We start from the raw sequence: 16676 nt of genomic DNA on the forward strand, positions 1-16676 counted from the left end.
ATGGCGGCCATTGGGCTGACAGAGAGTTGAGGATGCTGATGCGTGTCTAAGGTCTAGTTGCAGGAGTTTGGCTCCCTCTCGCTCTCCGTTGCCTTTAATGGCTGCATCTTCTAATCATTCTTGTACTCTACTGATCAAACATTTTAGAACACCTCACTTTTTCTTAAAATTCAATCGAGTTGAAATGCAATGAATGAGCTAAAATGGAGAAAAGGTAAGCCGTAAACGTCCAGAGGTCTAAATTTAAAGTTTGGGTTAGCAAAACTGAAAAGAAAGGAAATATCAGAATATAACAAACGGGGAACAACTAATAGAAGTTGTGCCACAACTCAAGTAAATGAAGCCTTGCAGGTTGAAGCAAACAATTTGCACAGGTGTCCCAACCTCGGTCGATTACTTAAAAACTCCTCTGTGTATCTTAAAGCAGAGTTGGAATAGACTGTTACTACTACACCCTCACAAGTCCTACTTGGACGATATTCCAGAGATAATGGCAAGAAAACGGCAATTCACAAATGAGTTAGAAGTGTAGGCCTTTCATTTGGAGAGATTGCAAAAAGTGTCAGTGGTGTCCTACACAATCCAAAGGCAATTGGAAGAAACTCTGATATGAAGAGATCTGGCAGAGCCAAAGTCACCAGCCAATCAGAAGACACGTTTCTGATGGTCACCAGCTTGTGTCACCACAGGCACCTCACTGCCCAACAGTGCAGGTCCAGAAACACCGAGTGTCAGTTTATCCTGTGAAGAGGAGGTTTGACAGGCCGAGTGGCAGGAAGAAAGCCGTTCATTAAAGGACACAATAGGGCCTCGAAATACCAGCTGTGGACCACTGCAGACTGGACGAAAGTCTCATGAACTGATGAATCCATTTTTGAAACCTTCGGTTCATCACACAGGGTGTTTGTATGCCGTCAAGTTGGTGACAGCAACTGTCAAACATGAAGGAGGAAGTGTGATGGTCTGGGGGTCTTTTGTCGGTGACTGGCATTCTGGATCCTAAGGACTGGCTGTTATATCAACAAAAGGTGCAGACTACATTTATAAATCACATTTTGTACATTTAATGATTCCTTGACTTATTTTTTACTAGCCATCGCCCGCGGTTTCACCCGCGTATTAGTGAAACAGGACAGTGAGGAGGGCACCGCCCGGCCCCCCACTCCTGACATCAGTCTTCCCTCTCCCCTCGGCCCGCAGTCTCTGTCTCGGATTAACGCGAATATATCACTCCTGCAAGCGAACTCTGATTCTTAGCGCAATGAGCGAAGTCACAGAATCATCCAGAATGTTCAAGCAAATTATGGAAAAAAAAAAGATCTAAATCCGTGAAGTAGTTCTCTCGTGAAAATCGGACAGACATACAAACCGGTCTAAAAAAACTATAAGAAATTTTGCGCTTGGACCACAAAATTTTGAAAACTGTTTCTTAGTGAGCACCTATGGGTTGAGGTTACGCCCCGAGGCAGACGCGTGAGTGAGGAGGGTAAGTAGCCCGATGAGTCTCTCTCTCGGATCCGTGCTCATAAATCGGTACTGCGAGCGAACTCTGATTTGAGAGAAGTCGCAAAATCAACGGAATGTTCAAGCAAATTATAGAAAAAAACCCCGATCTAAATCCGTTAAGTAGTACTCTTGTGAAAATCGGACAGACATACAAACGGGTCTAAAACACTACAACCCAATTCCAATAAAGTTGGGACGTAAATAAAAACAGAATACAATGATTTGCAAATCCTTTTCCACCTCTGTTCAGTTGAATACACTACAAAGACAAGATATCGAAAGTTCAAACCTGATAAACTTTATTGTTTTGCAAATCTTCACTCATTTTGAATTTGATGCCTGCAGCACGTTCCAAAAAAGCTGGGACGGGGGCAGCAAAAGCCTGGGAAAGTCAAGGAATGTTCAAAAAACACCTGTTGTGAACGTTCCACGGGTTAATTGGAAACAGGTGTTTGTCATGATTGGGTAGAAAAGGAGCATCCCCAAAAGGCTCAGCCGTTCACAAGCAAGGATGGGGCGAGGTTCACCACTTTGTGAACAACTGCGTGGGCAAATAGTCCAGCAGTTTAAGGACAATGCTTCTCAACGTCCAATTGCAAGGAATCTGGGGATTTCATCATCTACTGTCCATAATATCATCAAAAGATTCAGAGAATCTGGAGAAATCTCTGCACGTAAGCTGCAAGGCCGAATACCAACACTGGATGCCCGTGACCTTCGATCCCTCAGGCGGCACCACATTAAAAACTGACATCATTCTGTAAAGGATATTACCACGTGGGCGCAGGAATACTTCAGAAAACCATCGTCAGTTAACACAGTCCGTCGGTACATCTACAAGTGCAAGTTCAAACTCTACCATGCAAAGCGAAAGCCATACATCAACAACACCCAAAAACGCCGCCGGCTTCTCTGGGCCCGAGCTCATCTGAGATGGACTGACGCAAAGTGGAAAAGTGTGCTGTGGTCTGACGAGTCCACATTTCAAATTGTTCTTGGAAATCATGGACGTCGCGTCCTCCTGGCCAAAGAGGAAAAGGACCATCCGGGTTGTTATCAGCGCAAAGTTCAACAGCCAGCATCTGTGATGGTATGGGGGTGTGTTGGTGCCCATGGCATGGGTAACTTGCACATCTGTGAAGGGCACCATTAATGCTGAAAGGTACATACAGGTCTTGGAGCAACATATGCTGCCCTCCAGACGACGTCTTTTTCAGGGACGTCTCTGCTTATTTCAGCAGGACAATGCGAAGCCACATTCTGCATTTGTTACAACAGTGTGGCTTCGTAGTAAAAGAGTGCGGGCACAAGACTGGCCTGCCTGCAGTCCACACCTGTCTCCCATTGAAAATGTGTGGCACATTATGAAACGCAAAATACGACAACGGAGACCCCGGACTGTTGAGCAACTGAAGTTGTACATCAAGCAAGAATGGGAGAGAATTCCACCTCCGCAGCTTCAACAATTAGTGTCCTCAGTTCCCAAACGCTTATTGAGTGTTGTTAAAAGGAAAGGCGATATAACACCGTGATAAACGTGCCCCTGTGCCAGCGTTTTTGGAACGTGCTGCAGGCATCAAATTCAAGATGAGTGAAGATTTGCAAAACGGCAGTAAAGTTTATCAGTCTAAACATTCGATATCTTGTCTTTGTAGTGTATTCAATTGAATATCGGTGGAAAAGGAATTTTTATTTCCGTTTTACACAACGTCCCAACTTCATTGGAATTGGGGTTGTAAGAAATTTTGTGCTTGGACCACAAACTTTTTAAAACTGTTTCTTAGCGAGCACCTATGGGCCAAGGGTGACCTACATTCCAAAGTTCAAGTCCTCAGGATTCTGGAGATTTCGTGATGAGCGAGTCAGCGTTATTTGGCTTTTTTTATATACTGTATAGAGTTGCCGCTTTGTATTTGTTACGTTAAGACATTAAACTGCATGCATTTCCATGAAAACTGAAAAAACTGAGGAGTTCTAAAGCTTTGGGCCGGTAATGTATGTATTGTAACTTACTTTGTAAGTTGCCTTGGATTAAGGAATTGGCTAAATAATAAGAAATCTGTTACTTAAAAAGGAACAGCTTTGCATGAAAGAACAATCGGAAATCTGGAGATTTGTACCCCGCCGCTGCTTTTATTACCTTTTCATTTTCTAAACCTTTGTGACTAAAGGCACATCCTCGTCTGTGGCCATGTGTGCCAGCTAAAGGGTTAAACGGTTTGGGGGGCTGTGGGCACTCGTCGTGCGCCTGTGGCTGCGCTCCCTCACAAGACATCAGTATTCCTCTCATCTGCTGGGAATTAAGCTGTTAATCCAATCAGTGGCTCTGGAGTGAGCCTCGGGGCCGTCTTTCCACTGGGGAACAATCGGATCAGCCTCTGGATTGCTTAAGAGCTCTCCACTGAAAGCACATCAGGCTCGGCCGCCTGGCCGCCCACCCGCTTCCCCTGCATGCCTGGTATCTCCAGAGGATTATTTACTTTGCAGCTACTAACTCGAATGATTCCTCTTTTTTTTTTTTTTTTCCTGGTAACTGTAACAATCGTGCGTGCGATGCGGGCCCACCGGGCCCATGTCTGCCTCGCCCACTAGCTCCGTTCACGCTGGCAGAGCTGGAAGCCTTGTGTGAGCGAGTGCGCCATGCCCCTGTCACCAGCAGTTCTTGACTATTGTGTTATCGATTGTCAGTAAATTTATATGGCGCCTTTCAGGTCATAAAACGTTTCACAGAGCAATTGGCTGACAGTTTTATGGAGTGCCTCTCATAGGAAGAACGCTGTCGTCTCTTCATATTGTACCGCATGTTTCATGTTGCTTACGTCCTAGAAGGCACACTCAAGAAACCGAGCTTACGAGTTTAGAAGCAGCTGGCAGGGGTACCCAGTGCTGCCCAGGGTGGAGTAAAGCGCCAGTGCCGTCACAAAGTGAACTCCCTGGTTCCCTCAAAATCAAATCTTCACTGATCTTAAAGGCTTGTGCCAAAAAGGCCCCCTTAAGGGCGCATAAAAGTGCAGGTGTGGTCAAACTTGAGAACGGAACGTAGCCAAAGGCTGCAAATCCCGACCCAGGTTGGATGTCTGGCCGGCCGGGTGTTTCTCTTGGTTTCATATAGCGCCTTTCCTAGTGGATTGTTTGCACAGTGTGAGTAGTAAGTAGCACCGTCCACCGCATGATCCCAGATTAGGATCCCCGAGGGCAGCCATGCCCAAGAAGAATTGCAGCCATGCCAGATTCCTAGCCCGACACAGCTTGACGGACGTAGAGCCCCATACGGTGTGACAGGCAGCCAGTCTTTTTGTCTTTTGTCCGGAATAAAAAATGACTTGCGTGTGAGTTATTGATCGGCAAGCTGATTTATTAGGAGACGGACGGGCTGCGGCCGCTCATTTGCATTGTAATCCCCGCACAAGTGTTATTAATATTTGACGTGCTGAGAGTCTCTCGTGAAAGCCTTGTCTTGCTAATTAGTCACTCAGAAGTGAAGCCGGAGTTGCATCACTAGCAGAATTTCAGGTGAGTCCTGGCGAAACGTGGAAAGGGGGCCGCGAGGTTCTGTCTACATGTTTGTGGGCCGCTCCTTCAAGGTGTTTGTAATTTCAGATATTACAGATATTGTATGAACCTGGACTCTTAATAAATAGAACGTCCCAAATAAACACCTAAGACCCGTATGGTGGATTCAGAAAGTACTGAAACCCCTTCACGGTCTGCCCACTTTATTGTGTTGTCGATTTCATTCAAATTGTATGATTTTGCCCCTTTGGACCGTCCGTCTGCACTCAAATACCCACAAAGTGACAACATGTTTTCAGAAATGTTGGCAAATTTATTAAAAATCAAAAAGTGAAATCTCTTATTCCTAGGAGTATTCAGGCCCTTTGCTGTGGCCTCCTGTTTGCTTTAATTCTCCTTGAGATGTTTCTAGAACTTGCCTGGGATCCACCTGTGGTTAATGGGATTGATTGGACATCATTTAGAAGGAGAAGGTCCCACAATTCACACCGCCTCTCAGGACGTAAGCCCAAGGAACTCTCTGTAGACCTCCGCACAGATCAGATTGTGAAATGCCAAAGCCATTTTTAAAGCATGGAGCGTTCCCAGTAGCACGATGACCTCAATAATTGTGGAACGGAAGACGCGTGGAATCACCAGGACACTTTGTTCAGTTGGCTGTGTGGCCAAGCTGAGTTACCGGGCATGAAGGACTTTTGTTCAGGGAGGTGACCGTGAAACCCAGTGTGGGATTCAGAGGACAACCAACTCAGCAGCAGCACTCCCTCAGTCAGGCATTCCTGGTAGGGTGGCGAGATGGAAGCCACCTTCAAGTAAAAGGCATATGAGAAAGATACGGGAGCCTGTTGAGGCAAAATGTGAACTTAATGAATCGCCAGAACTCTTTCTAGAGTTGGTCATCTGGCCAAACTGAGTAACCAGGCAAGAACCCAGCGGTCACTCTCCAGGAGCTTCAGAAGTTCTGTGCTGAGGTGGGAGTTAGAAGGCCACCCATCTCAGCAGCACTCCAACAGTCAGGCGTTTTACTCGAGAGCGGATAGATGGAAGCCACTCTTGAGTGAAAAGCTTAAGAGAGATCCCGCGTAGAGTTTGCTAAATGGCATTGAAAAGACTCAAAAATTGAACTCTTTGGGCCGAACTTCAAGCACTCTGTCTGAGGAAGACCTGGAACTGCTCATCATCAGTAAGGTGAAGAATGGCTGGTGGCAGCATCATGCCGTCTGTGTGCTTCTGTGACAGGACAGAACTAAAGGAAGGATGAATGCAGTCAAATACAGGGTGGTCCTTGCGGAAAACCTTCCCCAGAATGCACTGCAACTTAGACCGGGGTGATGGATAACGCTGGAGTGGCTTCAGGACAAGTCTCCTGGACCATCTTGGAGTGGGCCAGCCAAAGCCTAGACTTAAACCCCATGTGTGGAGAGACTGCAGACGCTGACCATCCAAACTACTGGAGCCTGGGAAAGGGTCTGCCAGTAAAGTGGGATCCACTGGCCAAATCCAGGCGTACAAAGCTTGTAGAGACTTACCCACAAAGACTCTGAGCTTCTACAAAATATCGAATTAAGGGTCTGAGTACTTAGAGCACGGGTGTCCAACTCCAGGCCTGGAGGGCCGCAGTGGCTGCAGGTTTTCTTTCTGATCCTTTTTCCTAATCAGTGTCCAGTTTTCACTGCTAATTAACTTCTTTTCCCTCTATTTTAACAGCCCTGTTTTTAAGGATTAAGTCTTCTGAGTTGATTCTTTTCATTAAATGACAGCCAAACAGAAATGAGACCTGAAACGAGCCAGCAGATGACCAGCTAAATTGGGGCTTCAAACTCCAACCAATTCCTTAATGAGAAGCCGATTCTTGCTGTTAATTAAACCCGTTATTCAATTCCATGGCTTGTTGCTGCTCTCTTTTTGCCACAGCAGACGTTTTCCAAAACTGCTAATATATTTCTAAGAACTCCTAAAATGTTTTGGTAACCCGAGGGATGGACCTTACTGAGGCCTTCATCTTTATTGTCAGATGTTGTTTGATGGGTACAGGTGAGCTGGTCATGTCCTGCTTGTTTTATGTCTCATTACTGATCGGCTGATGATTAAGGAAAAAAACAACTAAGGGAGGGTGGCACAGTGGCGCAGTGGGTAGCACTGCTGCCTCGCAGTTAGGAGACCCGGGTTTGCTTCCCAGGTCCTTCCTGCGTGGAGTTTGCATGTTCTCCTAGTGTCTGCGTGGGTTTCCTCCCACAATCCAAAGACATGCCGGTTAGGTGGACTGGACTAGCATGTGCTTGGTGTGTGTGTGTGCCCTGTGGTGGGTTGGCACCCTGCCCAGGATTGGTTCCTGCCTTGTGCCCTGTGTTGGCTGGGATTGGCTCCAGCAGACCCCCCTGACCCTGTGTTCGGATTCCGCGGGTTGGAAAATGGATGGATGGACAACTAAGGGGCCTGAGTCAAGCTAATTAAAGCTAAGACTAAAGAAGTTAATTAGCATTAAAAACTGGTCACTAATTAAGAAGATGGTTAGAATGAAAACCTGCAGCCACTGCGGCCCTCCAGGACTGGAGTTGGACACCCTTGACTTAGAGGAATGAGAGATTCAGATTTTTAATAAGTTTGCAAACCTTTCTGAAAACATGTTGTCACTTTGTCATTATTGGTTATTTATTGTATGTTGAATTTATCTCTTTAAAATAACGTTGTGAGTCCATAGTGCAGCATATTCAACAGACATTTAAGCGTACGAGTTACATGTACTGTATGCACACTGTGGAGGTGTGAACATATATGAGTTATCTATCCTCCTTTTGTGCTTCGAGCCGTACGCACTGTGCACCTGTCCAGTATTGCAGCCTTTTTTCCCCCCCATGGATGACAAGACTTGCCGTTATTGGTAACAAGGCCCACCGATGCTTTTCCTTCCTCCGATGTCTCCATCTGTGCTCATAAACCTCACAGTTTTTTGTCCATTCTCTTGAGACACATGATGTGCTGCCATGGCTCCTGCTCAGCCCAGGGCCTCCGGACACTGTGGAGAGATGTAACATCATGCTGTACGGCTCCCTTCTGTCTGGGACACACACATATAGACAGACCACAGCCGTCCCGCACGCCTTATATATTTAGCAACAACAACAGCCACTGCTACCTGTGTGTCCCTTTATATGACGTTGTGCACGCGTGTTTAGTGTATCGTGTTGTTGGCACTACTGCTACTAGTTTGTGACAGACATGTCTCATTGTACAGTGACTCGGCCAAAGGAGACACTGCCCCGCCACCACACGTCCTCCCTGAGACGCTAGCGATGCCCGTGACTGAATTTGGGCCATTGGATCCAGTAGCCGTCTTTTCTGTTTTCAGTAGAACTCCATTAGCCCATTGGCCACTTGGGTTTCCAGACCCTTTTCCTCTGAGCTGGCCACCCACCCTGAGACAGCAGGACATAAATTTGGGACCTTTGGATTACTTTTGTAATCCAGCGATTCAAGTTCAGTCCTTGTCGCTGTCTCAGGGAGGACGTGTGGCTGATAGTTTGGGGGTCCCTCCCTGATCAGAGACAAAAAGGGTGCCATGTCCCAGATTCCAACAGGGCAAAGGTGAAGTGCAGCAGAGGCTGAGAGAAAGACCATGCTGTTACCTAAGAGCCCCCCACCCTAACCCGACGGCGGCGGAAAAAGAATCCCGTCGGTCCGAGTTCAGTCGCTGCCACTGCTGCTGTCGTTGGGTGGCGACCCCCTGAGCACTGGCACACAGTGGGACTTCCATTCAGACCACAAGCAAGTGACAGGACAGGAGAACTGAACTGGCAACCTAGTGACGCCAAGCCCAGTTTGCCCAGTTTGGCTTTGTGCCGGCGCAGTGAAAGACGCTTCCTAAAACGCAGCGGCCATCGGAGTCTTCGAATCTCCTTTGAGTGTGACGGTTTAGGATAGCCGAGCAGGTTTTGTTGTGTAAATCCCACATTTTCCACGCTTTCCTGGCCTGCGATGCTCTGATGTTCCACGGGTTATGCAAGTGTCTCTCGCTGAACATGGATTAATTGTTCTCGCAAAGAATCAATATTTAATCTTTTTCATATAATCCCAGTTTTAAGAGAAAGCCGCTTGCTTTGGAATTAGGCAGTGGGGGGGTTGGTGCTCACCTGGTTTATGAGGCCACCGTGAAGTGGAGCTAAATGGGCTTTAGTGTGAAGCAGATTGAGAGCCCACCCTCCATTGAAGCTGCAGTGGTCTGCTGCATCGCCCGCTCCGTCTCGTGCAACTCCAGGCTCGTCTCGGGCCGTCGTTCTCTTCAGCTGATCCTGGGGGTTCGTATGTCTCGGTGTCTTAGGAGAAGAGTGAAGTTCTTACAACGTACAACACCTCGCCACTCCCTGGTGACACAGTAAGGCAGACGGTGTTCAAATACCGAACGTCACTTATTTAATTTAATAGCAAAGTACCTGTGGGACCCTCCACGCGGTGGGGACGCGCATTCAGACCCAGAGCTGTGACGCCGCCGGTCCCTACAGACTGCGTCTTCCCACCAGTCTGTTGAACCAGCACTGGTGACAGTTATGACCGAGATGAGCTGACCGATGAGGACGAATCTTATGGACGCCAGGCGAAGATGGAAAGTACTCGGGTAAAACCAAAAGTGCCCATTGTGCAGCGTTCAGAAAAATGTAAAAAACAAATCCATAAAATCAGGGAAATGCGGAGATAAAATCATGATACAGTCAAATGAAAAAGTTTGGGAAGCCCTCGTAATTCTTTGGATTTTTGTTTCAAAGTAGTAACTTCCTTTTAATATCCGACATGCCTTATGGACACAGTAGGATTTCAGCAGTGACATTAAGTTTATTGGATTAACAGAAAATATGCATCATAACAAAATTAGACAGGTGCATAAATGTGGGACCCCCGACAGAGATATGACATCAATACTTAGTTGAGCCTCCTTTTGCTCCTTTGATCCTCCAGACGCTGTCCTCCTGTAGCCTGTGATGAGGGTCTGGACTCTGATGTTGGTATTTCTCACCGTTCTTCATACAAAATCTCTCCAGTTCAGTTCAATTTGATGGACAGCCTGCTTCAGATCATCCCAGAGATTTTCGATGATATTCAAGTCAGGGGACTGTGACGGCCATTCCAGAACGTTATACTTCTCCCTCTGCATGAATGCTTTTGTGTTTTGGCTCATTGTCTTGTTGGAATATCCAACCCCTGCGTAACTTCAACTTTGTGACTGATGCTTGAACATTATCCTGAAGAACTGGTTGACATTGGGTTGAATTCATCCGACCATCGACTTTAACAAGGGCCCCAGAGCCCCACAGCATGATGGGACCTCCACCACATTTGACAGGAGGTAGCAGGTGTTTTTCTTGGACTGCAGTGGTTTTCCTCCGCCATGCAAATCACTTTTTGTTCTGACCAAATAACTCAATTTCTGTCTCATCAGTCCAAAGCACTTTGTTCCAACATGAATCTGGTTTGTCTAAATGAGCATTTGATACAACAAGCAACTCTGTTTGTGACGTGAGTGCAGAAAGGGCTTCTTTCTAGTCACCCTGCCATACAGATGTGCTGAATTGTAGAGCGATGTCCAGATACACCATCTGCAGCGAGATGTTCTTGCAGGTCTTTGGAGGTGATCTGTGGTTGTCTGTCTCCATTCTCACAATCCTGCTCATATGCCACTCCTGTATTTTTCTTGGCCTGCCAGACCTGAGTTGGTTTAACATCAACTGTGCCTGTGGCCTTCCATTTCCTGATCCCATTCCTCACAGTTGAAGCTGACAGTTTAAACCTCTCAGATGGCTTTTGTAGCCTTCACCTAAACCAGGAGACTCAACAATCTTAGTTTTCAGATCTTTGGAGAGTTGCTTTGAGGATCCCATGCTGTCTGTCACTCTTCAGAGGAGAGTCAAAGGGAAGGAAGCACAACTTGTGATTGACCACCTTAAATACCTTTGACCACTCATGACTGAACACTCCTGTCTGTGAAGTTCAAGGCTTAATGAGCTCATCATGCCAAGTAATCAGCACTGAGCAGTGACAGCCATTCAAATCGGCACAATGACAAGGGGACCCACATTTGTGCACAGCCAGTTTTTCACATTTGATTTCATTTCATAAAACTAAATACTGCGTCACTAAAAATCTTAGTTCGGAAAACACCGCAGTGCTCAGATGTTCCTAGGAAATGAAAGACAAGCCACTGTTATCTTTATTGTTGAAAGGAGAGTCGATTATTATCAGGCTGAGAGGGGGTCACTAACTTCTTCATACGACTGTAACTAAATCTGTTCAAATTGAGTTGAAATGCAGCCCCTCTTCACCCGATCGCAGCCCACCACCTCCTGTCTCCCCGGCGGAGCCTCTGCAGCACAAACTCCATTCTGCTGACTGCCATCTTGGCTTCCTCTCAGTTGCTTCATTTCTTTCCTTAAATGGCACCCAAACAGAAGTGAGGGAGCCAAGAGAAGACCACCAAAGTCGGGGCCTCCGACTCCAACCAGCTGCTCAATTAGTCGCCGAGTCCCGTCGTTCATGAAACGCGTTCTCTAATTCCATGGCTTGTTGCTGCTCTCGTTGTGCAATGGCAGACATTTCAGAAATTGTGGATTTGCTCGTTTCCAAGAGCACTGGGGACCTGAGCAGATCGACACTCCTGAGACCTTCACCTTTCTGTATTTTCAGATCTTGTGTGATGGACGCCAGTTGTTTTGGCTCATTTTGTATCTCGTTATTGTTTGGCTGCTAATTAAGGGGGTCCGAGTCTTCAAGAGCAAGTTAATGAAAATGAATTCAGAAGAAGTGAATTAGCGGCTAAACCAGGTCACTAATTAAGAAAAAGGGTTTGAATGAAAACCTGCAGCCACGGTGGTCCTCCAGGACCGCCATTGCCCACCCCTGGTCTCGAATGTCCGCTTTGCGGTTTAACTTTCTGCTCTTCTGTGATTTCTTGAAGTCCCCTCAGCATATAAGACATGACACTGAGCGCCATGTGTTTGTTGTCTCGTTTCTTTCAGGATGACGAAGGACAGACGGCGCTGCACTACGGTAAGAGAAGACGGCCTTTCACGGGGGGTGCGTTGATCAGCTGCGCCCTGCCACCTCTGGCACAGGGCCCTTTTGTTTTAGACCCTTAAATGAAGGCTTGTTGGGATGCTCATGGTCAGGCAAACTGTGCAAATCAGGTCAGCGTGCCATGGAGGAGGCCATCTCGTCATCGTCTGCTCGGGGTCCTGTAAAGTGGGCCGAGATAAGTGGCACGGAGACTGGCTTTCCCGAGTGTGCCCAGCTCGCTCCCCTAAAGGAGAGATCTTCACGTCCAGGTGAGCTTCACTCTAACCCTTTCTGTCTCTCGTATTTCCCCAGCATCGGCGTGCGAGTTCGCCGACATCGTGGAGCTGCTGCTGAAGGCCGGGGCCGACCCGCTAATCAAAGACCAGGAAGGCAGCCTGCCAGAGGAGGTGACCGAGTCCAAGGACATCTCGTCTCTGCTACGCCAGTACGCCGCGCCCAAAGGCTGAAGGCCCACAGTGACGTCTCTCTGTAAATATGAAGCAGCAAATACAGGCAATGTGCTATTTAACAGCCCCCTTGAGCCCCTCGTGTGTGTGTGTGGGGGTCCTTTACTCAGTACGGGGGCAAATGGGTGGGCATCACCAGTACCACATAGCGGGAAGAATTTAATAAACTGGGTATGAATGCATCAGGCTTGGGGGATGATTATGGTGAGATGAGGGGCCAATGAGGTGCCACCTTTCATGGGCAGACCCTCTTTTCACTGGTCATGGCAGAGCAAGAGGAGATACCAGGAGCAGATGGAAGGCACAAGGTTAGTGACAAATCAGTAGGTGCACCTCGGGCACCCACTTGTCACAATAAGGATCATGGAGCAGTCACTTGGTAACTGGTGCTGTGAGGGCAGAGTGTGTGTGGGAGGGAAGGCTGCTGCCCACCGGTGTGTCGTACGATACACTCTCAGGTGCCCACCTATGTGTCGTGCGGTACACTCTCAGGTGCCCACCTATGTGTTGTACGATACACTCCCAGGTGCCCACCAGTGTGTTATGTGGTACACTCATGCCGATGTGCCGAACGATACACTCCCAGGTGCCCACATATGTGTTATGTGGTACACTCCCAGGTGCCCGCTGATGTGTCAAATGATACACTCCCAGGTGCCCACATATGTGTCTTACGATACACTCTCAGGTGCCCACCAGTGTGTTAGGTGGTACACTCCTGCCGATGTGTCGAACGGTACACTCCCAGGTGCCCGCCGATGTGTTACGTGATGCACTCCCAGGCTCTGTAGAAGTTGAGCTCTGTGTGAGGATGAGAAATCGAGAGGGGTGCCACCTTGAGTGTGCCAGGATCACATTGGGGGTCTGGACAGAGGAGGTGTGCAGTAAGCTGCAAAAGTGAGAAAGGACAGGGCAGAGTGCTAAGAGAAATGATGTGCCCGCTCCCTGATGCGGTGCCCTCTGTTTTTTGGCCTCACACCTTTATGCTTACTGCAGTATTAAAGAACCTGAATGGGCACACCGCCCAGTTTTTTAAATCGTCCATCCATGAATTTATTTTTTTTTTTTTGCCTGCTCATTTTGGGCAGTGGCACAGGGAAGATGGGTAACACCTGGACAGGACGCCAGCCCACCACACACACACACCCACTCTCTCATATGTGCCAGTTTAGCATCACCAGTTGGATTGTGGGAGAAAAACCATGCAGACACGGAGAGAACATGCCAAGGGATGCAAACGGCAGTCTGATTATTGTGAGTTGGCAACGCTGCCACCGTGCCAACCATTTTTAAATCGTGACTTTCCTTTACTCGGCGCAGAGTTAGCCAGCCCCCCTTTCCCAGCTGCATTTCTTTCCCAGTGTCCTCTCCTCCAGGCCTGCTGGGGTGGTACAAACATTCTGGTGACGACTTCGCTGTCACCGCCGGGGTAAACCTAAAGTGAGCTTTCGAGCCGACAGAGCTGGCAGTGTTTAGTCAGCCGAGTCTAATTGGCAGTTACCTTTGGTCAGCTGTTGGCGCAAGTACTTACGGGGGCACTGACCTTTTCACACGGGCAGTACTGGTGTTGGGTGACTTCATGACTTGAATAGGTCAAGCTGCGATTTAGAGATGGCACTCGTGTCTCCTTAATCTAATGTTACATTTCGTCCAAAAATCTGAAGCCATTCATTGTGAGAATATCAGAGGGGGGCAAATACTTTTTCACGACATTGTGCCAGCACTTCTACTAGGAATTGGCCCACATAGGAGCTCCGCACACACTTCCTAAAATGGGCAGCTATGCCCGAGGACGTGCATAGGAAAGGCGCTATATAAATCAAATGTGTTATTCTCGTGGTTTGGTGGCAGAGATTTACGTAGACACGTCCAGGCCTGGTCACACTGCGGACCCTTGTGCCGGCCGTTTGGTCTCTTAAGCCTTCAGTTGCCTGCTTTGTCTCGTTCGGTGGGTCGGTGGGGGTCACTGCTGGCTTTCAGTGAAAGGGGTGGAAGACGAGTGCCCAGAAGTGCAGCTGGTGATCCAAGAGGCGTGCAGAAGAACGGTGGGCTGTATGTGGCTGTCAGCGGGTAGAGGGAGTGTCACCTAAGGGTGCGGCCACATACGCCAGAGTGTCACCTATGTGAGGCCGTGCCAGCCTCCTCCTGCCCACTCCCATGTAGCCTCATTATGGCACTTTAGCTTCAGCTGGACCTTCTCCAAATAACCAACCCATGGGGGTCTCCAAATCTGCTTTATTCTCCAAAGTCCAGCCACCCGCCGAGGTTGGCGTAGGCGGCACTTAAATCTGATGCTGCCCGTAACTACAGACTGCTAAAATAGCCAGCAGCCGCCTGCCTCTAATCCCTCGGGCTTGTGGGTGAGGTGCAGTGTGCCAGCTTTAATTACATGATTTTTATAGCACCCTTGTGACGGCGGGCAACGCGGGACGGACGGTAGAATGTGGTGTTGTGGTGTTGGATGTGGTGCCATGCTGTACAGGGTGGTATGCAGTGTGCTGTGACATTCTGTATAGCGCCTTGTAGGCTTTGCATTCCAGTATTTCTACAGTTTTTGTCACATTTTATTTTACTGCCGTGTGTGCCACTCAAGTGCTTTTTAAGGGCGTCGTGTGGGCAGCGTGGTGGCCGAGTGGTTAGTGTCACCTCTCACACTTCTGGCATCTTGTCGTCCCACTCATCCTCTCATGTCTGTAGGGGTTCACCAGTTTTTCACCCCATTTTATGGGGTCTCTAATGACACGTGTAGAGCGGGCACTGAAACCCTTACTTAGCCACACACACTGCCACCTCATCTACTTCTCAAACAGTTCTGAGGACAAGTGGGACAAACTTGCTGTTTTGGATGAAGCGGACCCCCCAAAGACTGGCAAGTCTATTTAGTGACCCCCTTGTGAGTGGGCCCTGCGAAGGCCCGGCTAGGCTGGAATCCTGCTCTGCCCCTGATGCTGCGGGGACTGGCACACACTTTACAAACTCTTGTACTCCTCACATGTGGCACCTCATTGCCCCTTTCAACACTTGGGTGCCCCTTCTTTTCTATAGTGCCATGTGTGTGACATTCTAAAGATAGGCGGGTCACTTAAACTGGGTGGGCAGTTTAGGAATGTTAATTTAGCAGAGCCTCCTTGCCATGGCCTCTCTCTTTTTAAATTTGTATATCGTGCCATGCGGTGTCTGTTAGCTTTTTATAGCGCCTTGCAGTGTCACCTCAGTAGATTCCTCGTTAATTGTTCCTTTATAGCGCCTTGCGGAGGGTCTACTATGATTTTTTTTTTTTTCCCCTCCTTATGCAGAATCCACTCGTCGTGCCCTCTAGATTTTCTACTTGCATATAGCGCCTTGCACCAAACCTTCCACTTCATTTTTAGGCAGCGCAGTCGCCCGTCCATTCATCTGCAGCAGTTTCTTTTATTCGTTTATAGCGCCTTGCAGTGCTTGCGTTACTCCCCTCTAGACTACAAACTTGCTCAATCCAAGTGGGGGGTCTCCAGGCCCAGCCCCCCATCAGCCGGTCCGCCCACCTGCCACCACCTGCCACCCGAACAGCTCACTTGTAGTTAGTGCCATGCAGCTGTCACCACCACTGATTATATAGTGCCTTGCAGCACTCCCAGGATGGTGCTATTAAAGAAGGGTAGTTGAGAGCCACAGGGTGGCACTGCCAGTTGGCAGGTTAAAAAAAAAAAAGTGTCGGGCCGCGCAAACGAAATGACTGCTGGGAAAATCCCTCCGTGCTCCTTGGTGGGCCGCAGCTGCATCCTCGTTTTATAAAGCGGCTTACAATTAGTTAACGGAGACGGGATCAGGAAAGATTTGCTTTTTGTAATTACATCTGGCACAGCTGTGCAGTGGCAGAGCCAGCAGGGCATGAGCTGCAGAATCTGCAGGGGGCCAAGGACCTGCTGGCTGGGCACCCTCACTGCCCTTCTGTGATGGCAGTGGTAGACCGGGCACTAGCCCTTTGATACATCTGGAGCAATAGGCACAGAGTTGATACCCAGGGCGGCCATTGTGGGAGGTCCCAGTTTAATGAATTATGAGCAGTCAATGCTGTGCCCACCACTGCAGGCCAAGGAGCTGCCCTATCAGGTGCCACTCGTCCCTCCTCGACTACCTGCTTTAAACTGGCACCCGTACCTCTCACTG

The 16676-nt window shown here is 48.4% G+C and overlaps 1 protein-coding gene across 1 annotated transcript in view; it reads left to right on the forward strand.

The window, feature by feature from the left end:
* Positions 1-12594, forward strand: part of acbd6 (acyl-CoA binding domain containing 6) — an 89135-nt gene extending 76541 nt beyond the window's left edge. The window contains exons 7-8 of the mRNA XM_039767317.1: positions 12024-12054; positions 12373-12594. Coding sequence (XP_039623251.1) covers positions 12024-12054; positions 12373-12527 — 186 coding nt within the window. The 3' untranslated portion in view covers positions 12528-12594. The remainder of the gene's footprint in view (positions 1-12023; positions 12055-12372) is intronic.
* The last annotated feature ends 4082 nt before the right edge of the window (positions 12595-16676 follow it).

The sequence above is a fragment of the Polypterus senegalus genome, chromosome 10, assembly GCF_016835505.1.
Source record: "Polypterus senegalus isolate Bchr_013 chromosome 10, ASM1683550v1, whole genome shotgun sequence".
Lineage (NCBI taxonomy): Eukaryota > Metazoa > Chordata > Cladistia > Polypteriformes > Polypteridae > Polypterus > Polypterus senegalus.